Genomic DNA, 18,418 nt, shown 5'->3' on the forward strand with positions numbered 1-18,418 from the left:
CTTTCATGCCCAAATCTCAGAGTAGGGATCTGGGCCAAGAAGCACTGTTATTTTAGAAACTTACTTAAAATGGAAGTCGCCTTAGACTGATTTTCACATGGAAGACAAATGTCATGTTTCTGCATAGACTACATCAGAAAAAATAAAGCATCTCCTAAATGTGCCTATAGCTTGATATTTACTGTAAAGAAAAAAATGCTGAAATCTCCAATATGGCAAACAGGCACAGCTGTCAGAGCAAGTTCATTTGAACTCAAATAGCTAAAGTTAAACAGGTTTTAGTAATTTGCCTTCTTTAACATTTCAGTGTGGTTTGTACCATTTGTGTGCTTATATTTATGTGTCCTAAAAGAGCTACAAAGCAGCATGTTATTATTGCATGATGGTGCTGGCAGCAAACAAAATAGTGGGAATGAAGAAGGCCATGGCCTTGCAGAACTTTCTTCAGTGGCCTCTTCATTTTCTTCTACCATCCTTCAGATGAATATTACAACCACACATGTCAGCACAGTGGCTTGCATGAACCCTCTCCATGCACATCAGTGCATTCAGTGGGCTGAAAATGTTGCCAAAAGCTTCATCATTTTGATTTGAGAAAGCTAAATACAGATTTGAAACTCCCAAGTATTATTCATAAGTGGAAAAATGTCACAGAACAATATAAACCACTGGAATCTGCTGCTCATCATGTGTCAATTGACAGGCTCATCTATTCATAATATTTATTGGTGGGTTTCTGATTTATAGTACAATTAAAGAGAAAGGAATGTAGTCAGAAACTGCAAAACTTATTTTGAAGCTGGAATTTTGTTGCTATCACACTACTGACAAGAAAGAAAAAAATATCTTTTCAAGTTGCTTACCTTATAAAACTTGTAAAAGACTGCTAAAATATCATTCATAGTTTTCTTTGAAGTGGAATATATCTGTACAATGCATGCTAGTAAAAATACTGCAGAAATTAAAAAGTTAGAAACTCCTTGGCTCAGAAAAATGTACACTATCTAGAATGTGAAAGAAGACAGAGGCTGAAAAAGGTGATTTAGAGATTCATTCATAGTAATCCAGGATGTCTTACTCAAAAATTTAGATTAAGAACCACACTCAAGCTAATCAAGTAGTTAATTAATAGTTACAAAACAAAACAAAACAAACAAATAAAAAAGAGTGGAGACAAAATGTATTTTAACTCCACTTTAGAATCTCCCTGCAACAGAAGGAGTATTGTAAGAGAATTTGGTAAGAGTATGGTTATACGTACGCTGTCTGTGTTGATTGCATGTTCTGCTGTAGAGTAGTATGTGTACATACCATGTGTTTAGGATGTCTAATAAGAATTTTGGTGCATAAATTGTGTCCTTCAGAAATATCCTTTTCAGTGCTCACATCAGAACTGTTGATGCTGTATCTAAAACCACATGCTTTAGTTTCACATGGACGTGCACTTAAACCTGATACTAATTCTTTTGTCTGAAGTAGTTCATTCTTTGCTATTGTAACACTTCTGCAGCAACACAGCATACTTTGAGTTTTCTCATTGACTCTCAAAGAACATTTTTAGGTGATTTTGTGTAATCAGAGGAATCAATGGGGAAAATCCCTCAGGAGTGATGGAGGACAAAATTAACCCCTGAGCTTGTACAAAATGTCTTGAGATAATTTGTTTATATTTTAGATAACATTATTTCTTGAAAGGAATGGAAAGATAGCCAGTGAGACTAGACTGAGGATGGCATGACGTTGGCAAGTGGTCAGCAGGAGGGTGTGTAATACACTCCCCTTTCTTAAGGATTAGGACAATTGCTGAAGCCTGGCATTGTTGTCTGCTTTTGACTTCTCAGTCTGTAAACTGCTGCTCATATAAAAGTCCTTGTGGAACTGGGACCTAAATTAGTTTTTCAGGATGTTGATCTCTGCCAGTCAGATCTTCTGAGCATTCTGTTTGGGCCAGAAAGTTATATGTGTATGAAATAGTTAATCCTATGTTTATGTATAGGATATATGCATAAACAAAAATTCATGCAAAAATTCAAACCAAGAAAAAAAAAAGCAAACAGGGAATTTATATTCCAGGTTTGTCTATTATATGCATACTGAGAATCACCACTTATATATGTTGTTTATGCTTGAAGTTCTACATTGCATCTGCTGAAGTTAAGCCAGCAGTATCACTTTTAGGTTAATATGTGCCTAGGTTAGAATGCTCTAACTTAGTTTCCATGGACTGTCTTTCAAACTGGAGGTAGAATGGAGTTGTCAGGTACAATGTCACAGTGCTCTCATCCAATTAGGCTACTCAGTCCCGGGATGAGTAATTTGTAAGCACATTTATCTGAGCAATGAGATTAATTGTGATTAACAATGTGAATTCAGAGGCATTGAAAGTGGGGTCTAGGGACTGGTTCAAAGATGACCTATCATAGTCAAGGAAGAGAGGAAGGGACTTTAGAAAGGCAAAAAGCACACATTTGATGTGAAGGGGATAATTTAAATGCAAAGTAAATCTACTGTTAAAAATTTATTTACTTTAGCTATTGCAATAGTGACTATCCAGTAAATAGAGTATCTTCATCTTTGCCCAGATAAAGTGAATTTTATTGTCTTAACCCTTGAGAATATGCAATTATTAGGTAGGGACATTAATAATGTAACTGATTTTTTTGCCTTCTCTTTACAGTTAAAGGCAAAAGTATATATATTTTATTTTATTTTAAGTCCTTCTGTTTATGCTTAGCCATTGGAGAGCTTTTTGTTTCTCAATAACAAATTATTTGTTTACAAATAACAAATTTCTGAAAGATATTAGTATGATCTGGAGTCTGGAGGGGGGTGGTCTTCATTTCCCTGAAATATGATGTTTCCCTCCATATGCTAAGAGAACAAGAGCTGGAGCACAGCCAAATGGTTTACTCAGAAAAGCCCAAAGCTTTGGGGTTATTTTAATATCATTGGGGAAACATATATAAACATAGAGAGAATGAATGAAATGAAGGTGATTTTCAATTGTACATTATAGCGAATTCAAGCATGTAAATATAATTTGCATTCTATTTTCTGAGAACTCTGGGGGGAAAAACAATTACTTTGCCCACAAAAAACATGAACCCACACCAACACCTGATCTGGCTGGAAAAAAAAGGGGTGGGGGGGAAAGTGACTTAACAAAACAGTCACAAGAGAAGAGATGACTACAATACAAAAGTAGTATTTTAATTTTTAGAGGTAAAAATAAAGCTCAAGGCAAAGCGAGGCAGTCTTGTTATATATTGCCCATAGCATTGTACTAAATGTAAAACAGTTTACCAGCTTCAATGGAAGCTACTTACCAACATTATTAGTGCTAAATTTCGCAGTTACTGGAGAGCATGCATTATTGCTTTGAAGGAAAGAAAGAATTTAAGATATTGATTATGTTCAAAAGTTATGGAATTGAATAAGGTCCAAAGCTTAAGAAAGATGTTGAGAAGTCAGCTGGTTTTCAACTAAACACCAGCCAGACAATTTTCAACAGAAGGTGCACAATCTTATGCAAAACGCTGATTAAAATGCTTAATCAAGTAAGCTGAGATGACAAACAAGACCAGCTGTAGAGCAAAGATTGTACCATATCAGCTGTGCACACAGTATGGCTCAGCCTTGAGAAATGACCACAAGAGAAGTAATAATTCACCAAAAATTGTTGTTCAAAAGAGAATCTGATTAAAGAATCTGCTTTACACCATGTTGATAAAGCTGCATTTTTTAACTTACACCATCTGAACTTTTAAGAAAAGCAACTTTCCCTTTCATGTGAAGTTGGTCTCCTCGAGATTTTTCTCCTTTGTTCTTTATTAAGGAATCTATTAGTTTTCTCTCCAGTGTGTCTTATGAATATGTATAAGGTAAAAGTATGTTTTAATGAGTGACCATTAGCTGACTTCATATGGGTTTGCGTGTAGACATTAGATAAAGAATAAATATGTCAAACAAATGGCAAAAGCTGTGTAACCATGATCTAATGTTATTTGCATTCTTTCAAATGATATAAATCCTGCTTCCCTATGGGATGAATGTTTGCAGAGGGATAGTGATGCAGATGATGGCAGGAAAGAAAACCTAGAAAAAAGATCTTGGTTCTTTGTGTAAGAGAAACTCAGTTTCAAATGAAAGTACAGCATAAGCACAGACTTTTTGCTGTAGATGGTTGATAGTGTTCTCAAGTGTGCTTAGAAGTGGAATAAATTGCCTTGCATTCTCTTTGAATGTTCTGTTTGCCCAGAGATCATGGCATTCTTTCACTCCTTATTGAACTAAACCAAAAAAAAATGCAAAGTTCTCTCTGTGCTCAGTAACTAAGCAGTTTGGTTAAAGAATGCTATTTGCTATAGCCAAGGGGATGTAAGAAAGCAATGTTAGTAGTAATCAGTTTTAGGCATCCTTGACTTTCCAGCCTTCAAACCTGATATCTACTTACTGTCAAATAGGCTGTGGAACATCTTTCAGCACAAATCCAGAAGGAATTGTAAAATCCTGTCCCTAGTGTTATACCAGTTTCTCTCAGCTCTGATCTTGCTGTACCTCCTTTTCCAAATTACCCTCTAGCAACCAAGCTAGTACTTAAGAATTCTTCACCAGCCATTATCCCCTGTGTATCTTCAATAGTCTTCCCAAACAAGGATCAGTGTGAAACCAATCCTTGTATGAATCAGTTGTACCCATTAATTTTTAATAAGCAGCTTTCCCCTTTTGGGGTAAAAAACCCAAAAAAAACCAACAACCAATATTCTTAGTTGTCAAAAACTGTGATATTTTGTCTTGACTCTGCAGTAGGAGGAATTTTATCTGAAAGCCAAAATGTAGAGTTTTGTGTGACTGTGAGAGTGCCTTATCTTCCTCTTCACTTCAAGGTAACACATTTGGTATTAAGTCTTTGAAAATACAAACCTTAAAACCTAAATGCAAATAAAAGGAAATGTAGTAATATTACAGTTCTAAATTTTGTATATCTGAGCTGGGCCAATCATATCTTTTTAAGGGAGCAGTAGTATCACTATGCTTGAACCCTCAGGGCCTCCAACATTATAATTCTTTAACAGAGACAGCTTAAGTAATGATCTCAATTTTCTGAATAATTAATCCCAAAAGTTCCCTATTCAGGGAATAGGGATGTACTTCATTTTGTGTTCTTTAAGCACTGAGAGTATCTTGAACTACCCCAATACAGTTTAAGAGTAATCATAGTTTCTTTGCTTTCTGAAAAGAGACTGCATTCCTCTGGTGCATTTTTAATGAGTATTTTTAAATTTTAATTATAATTTGAGGTGTTAAAAATTGATTGCCTGAACGTTCTGAAAGAAAACAATCTGACACAAAAAATGGTTGGCTGACTTTTTCAAAGTGAAATATTTGTTATTCAGAATAACTTTGCAACAGAGTCTGGAGATTTCACTCCGTTGAAATGGAACTGGTAGTAGCCACCTTCCACTGAGTATTTTGGGAGTATTCTGGAAGTAAGACCAAAGGAATTGCTTTTTTTTAAAGGACATTGAAAAATACCTATGATGTCAAGCGCGGAACTGCACAAGAAATGTGGGCATTAGTTGTGAGCATTGTTAATGAATTATGTTCTCAGTGTGGCTTTAGCTTCAGTATAAAAGGGTAATTAAAAACAATTAAGGATGTTGCTCATAAATCTGGCAAAGGACCAGCAGCTGAGCAGAAGATTCTTTTAGTTGTCTAATGTCCTATAATATGATAAAGAAAATGCTGTAAAGAGCTGTGGTAAGGGTTTTGAGAGTGCTTCATGAATTAATTTTGAAGTTAGTATTTTTAGAAACGATAAGAAACTTTTGTGCAGAATTGTTCTCATTCTCTAATTAGAGTGAAAATATAGTTGTATACTAGCTGTGTTTGCTATGAGTGCAGTACAGAAAAGGCAACGTAAAGGATGTTTCAAGTTCCCATTTCCTTATTTTGAAGCTACAGCTTGTCTCTGCCAGTCATTGTAAAGACATAAAATGCATTGAATGCACTCTGAGTTGTCAGTACATAACAGCTCAGAATCAACTGGAAAAGCACAGTGTCAGCAGCATGGAGATGGGTTTTCATTTAATTAGGCTTTTTGCTCTGGTAAGAGGAAGCAGATGGGTGTCTTAGCAGAGTGGCCTGCATGTGTGCCAGGGGTTGCTGTAGACCTCACAGTGTTCAGATGTGAGGCTGTGTTCCCCTATGGCTTATGTGCCTGGGTGTGAGATAGTGGTGGAAGATGGAGGGTAAATGTTAGAGCTTGAAATCATATCCTTCATTTTTATTAGGCACCAACAGAGGTTTTTGAAGGATGTACTTAGGATAGTTATATTTACTCCAATTAACTTTGCTCTGGAACTAGAACACTTTGTGTAAATAGAAAACAATTCCAAATAATCAAATGGCAAAATGCATCTATTATATCTCACATTCACTCAGCCTTCTCCACAAGAGGATGCTTCCTCAGTAGTCACTAAGAGGAAGTTAAATAGAGAAGAAAACAACAATCTCCCAAATTATTCATTAGTAATACACCATTATCAGAAATGATTGTCACAAATGGTTCTTCTTTCATTCCCTTACCTGCCATAGAATGACTTCAACACTATGTCCTCACTGCAGGTGTTGCCTCTACATTTGTTAGTCTTCTGTCACCCACTAGCTCACCAAATATAAGTATTAGTGAGAAAGGGAAAGGCAGATAAAAAAGCACCAAGTGACATAGGTGTTGTCATTTATGGAAACCAACATTTTTTTCTGAAGAGCAAGTACTTCAAACCTGCAACTCAGAACAGCAAATGATGACCTTCTGGCACATCAAAACACAGACTACACAGAACAAGTTGCTTTGACAGTTTACAAGTCTCGATGTTAGTCTCTGAGGGCAGAGAAATGATGCCACTGCCCAAGAGTAATATTTAATGACCCATGCAGAAAGCTGCTGCATCCATTTCAGCCATGAATGCATGCAGGTCTTACCAAGAAAATCCTCAGATGGAGATGTCGATAGAGGACAGGCCTGAAATTAAACTCTATCAGTAGAAACCTTTGTCTTTGCATACGTCTTGCGTGGGACTCCTTTGTGTCTTCAGAATTGCATTTTACTTTCTTAAATACATGCCTGATCTGGTGGCATGCTCCACAGCAGGCACTTTGGTAAGCTTACTATTTGCAAAGTCCAGGACAGCAGTCTTTAGAGACATAAGTACTCCAAAACCGTAACCAATTTAGCCAGAACAACTTCTGGTTTGTGTTGTACTGAGCCACAGGAAACAAGAATTTTTACCAGTTTTTCATTGCTGATAGTGACCTTCCTGAGCTCTGTGTGCTTTAAGAGATCAGTTATTTGAACTTGTCTGTCACCTACAGGCACATTCAGACATTTTGCTAGGTTGACAGTCTCAGAGAAAGAATCACACCATTTAGTAGTTTCATATGCACTAAAATGAAAACTCCTATGTTTATGTGAAGTATTTATATGGATGGGAGCCTGGAACCTGTGTTGCTGTAGCTTGGAGGTAAACAGGGGAAGGCTCACATTCCTGCAGTATTTAAGGATATTATGGATCCCACCCTAACTTGAAAACTACTGCTTATATTTTGCATAAAGATTTTCTTTCAGCTTGAACACATTTTGAACCTTCTGTCCTTTCCATCAAGGTAGCAGAGGCTACCTATATGTTAATCACATGCTGGCTCAATTTTTTCTTCAGTGCTTTGCCTTGTAGCTAGGTGTATGAGATTTCATAGGATGAAAGAAAGGATAACCTGTGAAAGAATCGTGATTCTGTAGCTACATAAGACAGGGAGTCCTGAGGCTGATTCTTAGCCTAGGCGCTTAGGCTTTTTGCATTAAAGTCAGTGAACTGAATCACCTCTTTGATTACAAAAATTGCTTCCCTTACAGGACCTACTCAAGGAACTTGGATTCTCTTAAGTTTGTCTGACTCAGTACACTGAGGGAAAAAGTCTAATTTTTAGGCATGGGATGTGTGAATGTGGCCCTTTGCCTAGGAGAGATCCCCATTCCTTATAAGCCATCAAGTATTTCATTAACTGAGCTAATGACACTGATGAGAAACACTAAGAATTGTAGGAAACTAGGTTGGAATTAATGTTACCAAACTTCCAGTGTCAACAGTGTGAAAATTCAAGGAGGCCCTGTCTTAGAGTGAAAAGAAATAGGTACATTTTTACAACAGAGCCTATTTTAAAATTAATTGCACCCCAGGAATGTCTTTTTCTCTTTACTGACTCTAAATAGAATCTTCACTGGTCTGGCTGTATAAGGCGTATGTGCACCAAGCATGGCATGATTTCTGTCTCTGGCCTTTTACCAAAACCACCAAACTCCCTAAATGAGTAAAGCAAGCTGTTGGAACTGAGTCAAATGCCTTAAATAAGAATCACGATGTGGCTGTGTCTTATGCTTTGCCCGTAAGACGTGATACTACTCAGATGCTTCTGCATTTGTAACACTAATGAGGAAGTAGTAATGTAAGGAAAAAAAAAGTTTTCTGGAACATTGTATCAATGGTTACATAAACAGCCAGTGCTTGCCACATGGCAGACAATACATTTTATTGTACATACACAGTAATTTGTATGCACATTAGGGACTTGAAACGTGGTAGGAAATGAGATGGCAACGTGTGGACTTGTTTTTTGGAGAAGCCTTACTTCAGTTGTGCAGGTGTTCCAAAGCAGTGTCAAGGAATATCCAGTTAAAAGAACATTCTTCTTCTTTTTCGTTTGTTTCTTAAAAAAACCAAACCAAACCAACCAAAATCCAACCAACCAAAACAAACAAATGAAAACAAGCAAGCCTCCTCCAGATTTATTCAGCAGTTATTTCTGCTGATATTGAAATACAAAATACATTTTCTGGAATTACTTTATTAGACCTAAAATAATCGCAAAGCCGATTTCACTCTAACTCACCTTTTAATATGTAAAGAAGTTTTTCACCACATATTGATTGTGGGCTAGACACTGGCTTTGTGGAACTTTCTGTCCTAACTTGATTTGGAAATTGAAGTGCTGATGGGGGGGACTTTTCTAAAGCTGAGCCTAAAGTGTATGTATATCTAGTTGTTCTTGTCTTGTTGTTGAGTTGTTATCCCTACATGGACTGTGATTTATGGCAGAAACTGCCTTGGTAATATCCAAAACCTAAATCAAGATCTACTGGCTAAAAAAACCCAAATGCTTTCTGCTTTCTCAGTGGGTGAAGAAATAAATTCTCATAGAGCAGTAAAGATGGCAGTTGTTAATATAGGAACCCTCAATGTTTGTACAAAAGACGTTGTTTAACTGGTTTTGTTGGAAATTCAGATGTAAGACTGTTCATGTGTACAAATGCCATGGATTGAAAGAATAATAGCTCACAAGAACAGCACTCTGGAAATATTTTTATCAGTAAGAAATGTGCAGATGCACATAACAGTTCCAGGGGCTGCTGCAGAAGCAACAAAAGTGAACCATAGTATTATTTATCAGCCATGCTGATTACTAGATTTTGACAGTAAATTACTGATCTTTTTCAGAATTAACCTGTTGTTAAAGCAGTACTTGTTGGTAAGACAAGAACAAATCACAGATTCACAGACTGCATTGGGTTGGAAGGAACCCTCAGAGGTCATCTTTTCCAACCCCTCTGCAGTAAGCAGGGACACCTCCAAATACACCAGGCTGCCCTGGAGCCACATCAAGTATCATCTTGAGTGCCTCCAGGGATGGGGCCTCCATGGATGGGGCCTCAAGGTATTTTACCACTCTCATTGTGAAGAACTTCCTCCTTATGTCTAACCCAAATCTTCCCTGCTCCAGTTTCAAACCATTGCCACTTGTCCTATCACTACAAGCCCTTCTGAATAGTCCTTCCCCAGCCTTCCTGTAGGTTCCCTTCAGACACTGAAATGTGGCTGTAAGGTCTGCCTGGAGCCTTCTCCTCTCCAGGCTGAATGGCCCCAATTCTTTCATCCTGCCTTCATAGGAGAAGTCCTCCAGCCCTCTGATCATCTTTATGGCCCTCCTCTGGATCCACTCCAGCAGGTCCATGTCTGTCTTGTGTTGGGGGTCCCAGAGCTGGAAAGAGTATTCTAAGGAGGTCTCACCAGAGCAGAGTAGCGTGGCAGAATCACCTCTCTTGACCTGCTGGAGACGCTTCTTTCTGATTCAGCCAAGGATGCCATTTGCCTTCTGGGCTGCAAGTGCACATTGCTGGCTCATGTCCAGCTTTTAATCCTCCAAGTCCTTTTATCCAGGGCTACTCTCAATTTCATCATCCTCCAGCCTGTATTGATATCCAGGATTTCCCCATCCTAGGTGCAGGACCTTGCGCTTTGCTTTATTGAACCTTGTGAGATTCTCCTCAACTCACCTGTCCAGCCTATCCAGATCCCTCTGGATAGTATCCTATCTTTCAGTCTTAACTGCACCATTCACCTTGGTATCATCAGCAAACTTGCTGAGGGTGCACTCAATCTCTCTGTCTGAATCATCAATGAAGATACTGAACAGCATTGCTCCCAATACAGACCCTTGAGGAGCACCACTCATCACCTGTCTCCATCTGGATGTCAAGCCATTGACCACTACTCTCTTTATGCAATATCCAACCAATTACTTATCTGCTGGACAGTCCACCCATCAAATTCATATCTGTCCTGCTTAGAGGGAAGGATGTTGTGGGGAGCTGTGTCAAAGGCTTTGCAAAAGTCCAGATAGATGACATCTATTTGTCTTCCATTGTCCACTGATGTAGTTAATGTACTGGCTGTGATTAAAAAGAGAAAACAATTAAAGAGTAGACAGGACAGACCCTGTGACTGTTGATGCTTTGAAAATGCAAAAATAAAAATAATCTTAACGTTAAATCAAAGAGAAATAACCTAACACGAGCCTGATTGTTTTCAAGGTAGGAATGAAACAACATCAGGAATGTTCTATAATGTAGAAAGCAGGCAAAACTACTTTAAAATCTAGCAGTGTATTTACAGCTGACTGATTTAGCTTGAAAAATATCCTCCTCCTTATAGATCACTAAGCTTCAGTACAAATAAATATTTGTTACATTTGTTTTCAATCATTTGCACATTTTGTGTACTTAAAAATGCAGCAGAGTGGATTAAAATAAGTTAACAGTTATTTCTGAAGGATGTGTAACAAAGTTTTGAACACATCTGCTGAACTGCCAAATTTCATAATTGGATTTCATAAATAAAGAAGACATTTAATATTATCATCATTTAAGCCATGGGAGACACTTTTCTCCCTGATGTCCAGATAAAGAAGCATAAAAGCATTTTCCATATAGGTTACTTTTGTACATCAAGTGACCAGCTCTGCATTTTTTTAGTATCTCAAGAAAACGAAGACAAAAATGATTGATGGACGCTTTTAATGACTGAACACTAAATGTAACCCTGGTGTGGCACATGATTACCATGATGCAGTACAGTACTTGAAGGCAGGGATATGATAAAGAATTGATGTGTAGTTAGTGGAACACCTATATATAGCTTTTCTCTAAAAGCATATAACAGCAGAATGGAGAGTGTATGCACTCAGTGATACACATTAGCTCTCACTGACTTCACACTCTGACTTCAGGAAGCATAATTACTTTAACCTGATTTAGTGTGTACTGTTCTTTAACACATAAGCTGTGCTGAGTCTTTGCAGAAGACATCAATGGCTTCTTTTGATCAGGAACGTTGTGCTGCACAAAACTGAGAGATGTGCATGCAACTGCCTTGGGAAAGTGTGCTCAGACCTGCCTTGATGCTGAAAACTTTTAAGACTTTATGATACTCATTCTAATCAATTCAATTTTTTAGTTGCAGGACTAGAAAATAGCACCTGTTGTGTACAGTGTTTGGGGAGAGTGGAAAACTGCTGCTTACGGAAATAACAAGAATCCTAGAATGATTTGCATCGGAAGGGATCCTTAAAGATCACCTAGTCCAATCCCCTCCAGCCATGGACAGGGATAGCTTCCACTGTATCAGACTGCTCAAAACCCTATTCAACTTGACCTTCAACTCTTCTTATCATGGGGCACACCCACAACTTCTCTGGACAACCTGTTCCAGGGATCTTTGGGGTCCTCTTTGTGCATTGAAAGGCAGCAGTACTTTGGAAGTACTTGGATGTAGTAGTGGATGGAAAATTGGACATAAGCCAACAGTATGCTCTTCCAGCACAGAAAGCCAATTGCATTGTGGTCTGCATAAAAGAAAAAACAATATAGCTAGTAGGTTCAGGGAGGTAATTCTCCCCCTCTTCTTCATTCTGGTGAAATTCAGCCTAGAGTACTGTGTCCAGCTCTGGGCCCCCCAGTATAAGAAGGAGGTAAACTTGTTGAAGCAGGTCCAGAGGAGGGCCACAAATTAACTATTTAAAGGCTGAGTTTCAAATTAATTTTGTGCTGCTCATGAAGAGGCTTATCATATGATTAAAAAATAAAAGATATTTTGCAACTGTAAAATAGTAAAAATAGAAAAAAAGTTAACATTATAATGCCTGAGTCAGGTACTTGACATGAGATAGATATATCTGTTTTGCCAAATGCAGCTATTCAAGCTATTCCATTTTCCAGCAATAGTACCATGATATGTTGTCCTCCTGACTGAGTAGTTGTATATAGCAACTTTTTTACTGATATAATATATTGGAGTCCTAATGTCCATTAGACTTTTTTTGCTCATTACTGTATCAAAATAATTAAAAAGATTGGAGAATTTATAATTCAGTTTGTATTTCCATACTTTTCTTCTGGATCTTGGCTTCTTCTACATTCTGCTAAATTCTGGAGGGCTACTCTTACCTTGTTTTGATGATTTATCAAAGTGTGAATAAAGCAATAAATATTCTGCACCGAGGGTTGATCTCCACTTAATGTCACGGCATGGAATACATCACATCCCAGAAAGCTTATCCAGAGTCCATTTCTCTTTCAAGATTCAGTTTCTGCAGGTTCTTATGCAAAGAACTGGTGCTATGAAACTATTTGATGTACTTTCATACTTTTGGGTTTCTAAAATGCAATTTGGCCGATGAAAACAGCTTGGCCAGCAGCCCATGCCACATTAGTTTCCAGGAATGATCAGTTTTGCACTCTGAAAATGACAGCATACTTCTACTAGTGAAGAATTTGGAAGGTACTTTGAAAGCATGACAGAGTATTAGGTCACTTTCTTCTTTTTCTTTTTGCTTCTTTTTCTTTTTGTTTTCTTTTCTTTTTTTTTTTTAAAGGAAGTTTCACTTCCAGTTAGCTTATAAGCAGAAAAGACACTTAGCCTTACCTGAAACTCCCAATGCAGACATTGCCTCTTCTGGGGAGAACCCTGTGATTCACAACATAGCATAGTTTGACATGACTGTCTAGGGAGGAGAAAGCTAAAGTGCTGAGCATCTTAAGCAATATGCTCAAAGAGCAACTACATTTCAGGAGTAAATGATCCATAAAGTGTTCCACTTACCTTTCCACTCTGCATATCTCAGGTATTTTGGTATCTTGCTACTTTGTTGAGTTTTTTGAGATTTTGTAATTTTGTCTTCTGCCATTGTTGTTAAGTTACTTGCACTGAGAATGACTTTGAATCCTGAGCTCTTTCTCCTGTGTGATATAACGTAATTTTTCAAATTACCATAAGTAAATCAGATCAAGAGGAACAATTAAATTTTCCATAACAAAAATTGTGAATTATAGAGATTAATTCATAGAATGGTTTGGATTGGAAGGGACCTTAAAGATCATTTAGCTCCCGTGCCATGGGTAGGACACCTTTCACTGTACTAGGTTGCTTAAGACCTCATCAAGCCTGACCTTGAACACCTCCAGAGAAGGGACATCCACAATCTCCTTGGGCAACGTGTTTGAGTGTCTCACCACCCTTATTGTAAAGAATCTCTTTCTAATATCTAGTCTAAATCTGCCCTCCTTGAGCTTCAATCCATTCCCCCTCTTGTCCTATCACTACAAGCCCTTGTAAAAAGTCCCTTTATGGCTTGCTTGTAGGCCCCTTTCAGGTACTGTAAGGCTGCTATAAGGTCTCCGGGGAGCCTTCTTTTCTCCAGTCTGAATAGCCTGTCCCCACAGGGGAGGTGCTCCAGTCCTCTGAACATCTTCATGGCCCTCCTCTGGACCTGCTCCAGCAGTTCAATGTCCTTCTTATGCTGGGGGTACTAGAACTGGATGTAGTACTCCAGGTAGGGTCTCATGAGAGCAGAATAGAGGGGTGGAATCACCTGCCTCGTCCTGCTCATCACTCTTCTTTTGATGCAGGCCAGGACATGGTTGGCATTCTGGGCTGCAGGCACACATTGCCAACTCATGTTGAGTTTTTCACCATCTGACACCCCCAAGTGCTTCTCCTCAGAACTCTCCCAAGCCATTCCTCACACAGCCTATATTTGTGCTTGAGATTGCCCCAACCCAGGTGTAGGACCTTGCACTTGGCCTTGTTGAACTTCATGAGCTTGGGCCTATCTCTCAAGCCTGTCTAAGTCTCTCTGAATGGCATCCCATCTCTCCAGCGTGTCAAAGCAGACCGCATGGTTTGGTGTTGTCTGCAAACTTCCTGAGGGTGCCTCAGTCCCACTGTCCATATCACCTGGTGTCATCTGCAAACTTGCTGGGGGTGCCTCAATCCCACTGTCCATATCACCTGGTGTCATCTGCAAACTTGCTGGGGGTGCCTCAATCCCACTGTCCATATCACCAACAATGATGTTGAACGTTCAACACTGCTCCTAATACCGACCCCTGAGGGACACCACTTGTCTCTGGTTTCCATTTGGACATTGAGCCACTGACCACAATTCTCTGAGTGATCCAGAGAATTGCCATCCAGCCAATTCCTTATCCAGTGAGTGGTCCACCCCTCAAGTCCATGCTTTTCTAATTCGGTGACCAGAATGTCATGTGGGGCATTGTCGAACACTTTACACAAGTCCAGGTAGAAGACATCAGCTGCTCTTCCCTTATCCACTGGTGCTGTAATTTATAGAAAGCTACCAAGTTCATCAGGCATGATTTGCCCTTGGTGAAGCCATGTTGATTACCACCAATCACATCTTCTTCATTTTCCACATGCCTTACCGAAGCCTTCAGGAAGATCAGCTCCATGATCTTTCCAGGCACAGAGGTGAGACTGACTGGCAAATAGATTCTGGGACCTTCCTGTCTCCCTTTTTGCAGATGGGGGTTATGTTTCTGCTTTTCCAGTCAGCAGGGACTTAACCAGGTTGCCATGACTTTTCAAATATGATGGACACTGGTTTGGCAACGTCAGCTGCCAGTTCTCTCAGGACCTCTGAGTGGATCTTGTCAGGTTTCACAACCTTGTGCACCTTCAGGTTTTTTAGATGGTCTCAGACCTGATTTTGGCTTGATTTTGTTACTAATTTAATGTTAGGAATACTCCTTTTAAAAAGCAGTATAAGTTATCTTCATAGTTAATAATATGAATAGTCATTAAAGTCCCATTTTTGTTAGAAATTTGAAATTTAAGATTCTGTAATATATACAAGGTATACTAATTTTTATGAAAATATTTCATTTTGGCGTGTGTATATTATGCAGCTTTGTGCATTTCTCTTGTGAGACTAAACAGAGTGAAAGAGTATGCAGTCATTATATGTAGGGGCCATTCCTTTCTGAATTGAAGCAGTGTAATTAATTGATTAAAGTATATCACATCTCTTAGTTGAAGAAAAAGGCACATTACTTAATTACTTTGTAAGTGGCTTTCCCAGTTTTATCTTGATTATGTAGAGCGCATGCATACATAGAATTACTGAAGTGATGAATTAGTTTTTGTTCCTGAGTATCTGCAGTGCTTTCAAATGTAGTCCAGCAAAAAAAAAAAAAAAAAAGAGTGGAATGTCTGCTGGCCAGCAATTACATTGTGAAATATAAAGAGAGAGGAAAAAAAATACACACTCATGTGTCTCTTTATACTGAGTTGTGCAAATTAAATTAAAATGTATGTATTTTTCTTTTTCTAAAAGCATCTTTCTAACAGCAACAATGAGTTTTTGATGTTCTTATCTAAAACTTATTTGTACTATGACAGTGTTGAGTGCTTTTCTCCAGTGAGGCATTTTCCACAGTGACTGTCCTTGACCAAACCAGAAAATGAATTTGATTTCTCTAATGCAAAAGGTAATTGGATTTCTCTTTATGGAATGCATCCCTTTAATGACTGTCTCTGATTCAGCCAATTTAGCTGCAACTGACCTGACATTGATCTGGTGATATGACTTTAAATAAATGCCAAAGCTAGGAGATGAAAGACCAGCTGTCTGATATCAGAAAGAACATTTCCTGACTCGTCTTGCCATTTTCCTCAGAAAATGTCTGCTTCTTGAATGTCATTCTTACGAAACGTGCAACTCTCATAATTGGTCAGAGAGTAGCAGATTGCATCCTTCTATCAAATATAATAAGTGTTTCTGAGAGAGTGTCTGGAGAAAATATTTTGAAAATTGAATAAAATCTCCCAAAATATCTGTTCTTCTTTGGAAGTATTCATTACTATGTAGACTCTTCCTAATGGAAAAAGGTATTACTAAAGTAGCAGATTAAATCTTTACAGAAATCTTGTTCAGCGTTAAATATTTACTTAGGTAATGGGGATCATGTAAAAAAGCGTCATAGCATGCTGATCTGAGATTTACCTGCAGAAAACAATTAGTAAGGATGGTATTTCAGGATAAAAATCTCTTCAGGCTAGGTTGAATGGAATCAGAAAACCCTAGCATGCACTTTTTTGTTTGACATATTCATTACCCTTCGGACCTCACCCTTCAGGCTAATATGCCAAGCACTTTTAAACCAAAGTGGACTTGGAACCAAAATTTAAAAGCTGACTCGTTTATATGCAGACTTAATTTAGTGATGGGCTGTGTGTTTTGTTTTTTGTTGTGGGTTTTTTTTTGTTTTGTTTTTTTTTTTTGATACATACTTTTAATGACATTGATTGAAAGTGGTAGCTCATATTCTGGATGGTAAACCGAATTTTAAAATCTCTGTATATCAAAATTAATGCAGTAGAAAATAAAACCAAGAAATCTTGACTTCAATTTAAAGTTATTTCCTTCTCAAATCTTATTAAGAGTTATTTTCAGACTAATCAAAACAGTAATTTTCCACTGTGCACTGATACTAATGATACATTGTAAGAATTTGTTTTACTTATCTGTATTTTGAAGCAGGTGCTCACCCCTGTTTCCTTTATCTGTTTATTATTTCTTGATCTTTATATACAGGAAGGTTTTCCACTCTTCCAGATCTTTTGCAGAAGAGAACTGATTAGTTTACACTAATGTAACTTTTGTTGCTTTTTTAGTACAGTTAATATGAAGTAAATGGATATAAACCACAGCTCCCCAAATGTGCAAATGCCTGAAGGGTATTCACCTCCTTCATTGGGCTGAAAGTAATTTTCAATACTTTTGTGTTCCACCCAGGAGTAGTGCATGCATATGAGCCTCTGGACAGAGAAACAGATGGTCTCTTTAGATAGGAATTATGAAAATGAGAATAAATATTTCATACTTTTTAAATTTTGTGAAAGTTTTAAGGAATTTTCATGTCTCTAGTCCCATGTGTACTTTTCTTACTGATATGTGGAAGCAAGAGGAGAATATAAATAGCATATAGTGCTTAATTCACAGACTTGCACTCCCTGGCTGCAGTTCTGATTTCAGGAGTAAAAATTCTGCTGATGCGGCTCACAGAGAAGTAGGTCCCCTTGCCCAGGCTTGGCAGGAAAGCTTTCTAGCCATGGGGGAACATAGTTTATATACCTTAGGTTTCTGTAACTTTTAGACTAGTTTTATCTCTTTGGATCTCCACAGGTACCCTTGTTTCTCAAGAAGTTATGTGCACTTCTAGGGGGAGCATATGTAGACTAATATACTTTATTTTAATTGCGTATAACACCAGAGATACGACTTTTCTACTGTCTGTTGAAATTATCAGAGCTGAAGCAAGCATGTGATACATAAAAGAAAATGTTTGTAAAGTCCATGATAGCACTTTCTGTTGTGATGCTAGTTTAAGTGTGTATTATTTCTTCTTTCCCTGTAGGTCACTGATATGATGCTTCAGGACAAACCCTACCCAGACTGGGGAAAGTCTGCCAGAGCATTCTGGAAGAAAGGAAACGTTAGGATCACTTTATTCTGGTAGGAAAACAGTAAACCCAAATTACTGTAAATGAACCTTTTATAGAACATCTAAAAATATAGCTTCTAATTGTCTGTGGTAGTAAGAAACAGAATATATGGTTGGAATTAAGTGAAACTTTAGCCGAAAATTAAGCATTGCAAAAGCTGTACATGTGGGAACAAATAGTTGGTGTTAAAATATAATTCATATTATATTTTCTTCATATTATAT

General features: G+C 37.9%; 1 protein-coding gene across 1 annotated transcript in view; it reads left to right on the top strand.

Moving 5' to 3' along the window:
- TMEM117 (transmembrane protein 117) overlaps window positions 1-18,418 on the top strand; it is a 207,000-nt gene that overhangs the window by 114,852 nt on the left and 73,730 nt on the right. The window contains exon 5 of the mRNA XM_054399554.1: window positions 18,107-18,204. Within this exon, the coding sequence (XP_054255529.1) occupies window positions 18,107-18,204 (98 nt within the window). The remainder of the gene's footprint in view (window positions 1-18,106; window positions 18,205-18,418) is intronic.

Source organism: Indicator indicator, chromosome 3 (assembly GCF_027791375.1).
Source record: "Indicator indicator isolate 239-I01 chromosome 3, UM_Iind_1.1, whole genome shotgun sequence".
Lineage (NCBI taxonomy): Eukaryota > Metazoa > Chordata > Aves > Piciformes > Indicatoridae > Indicator > Indicator indicator.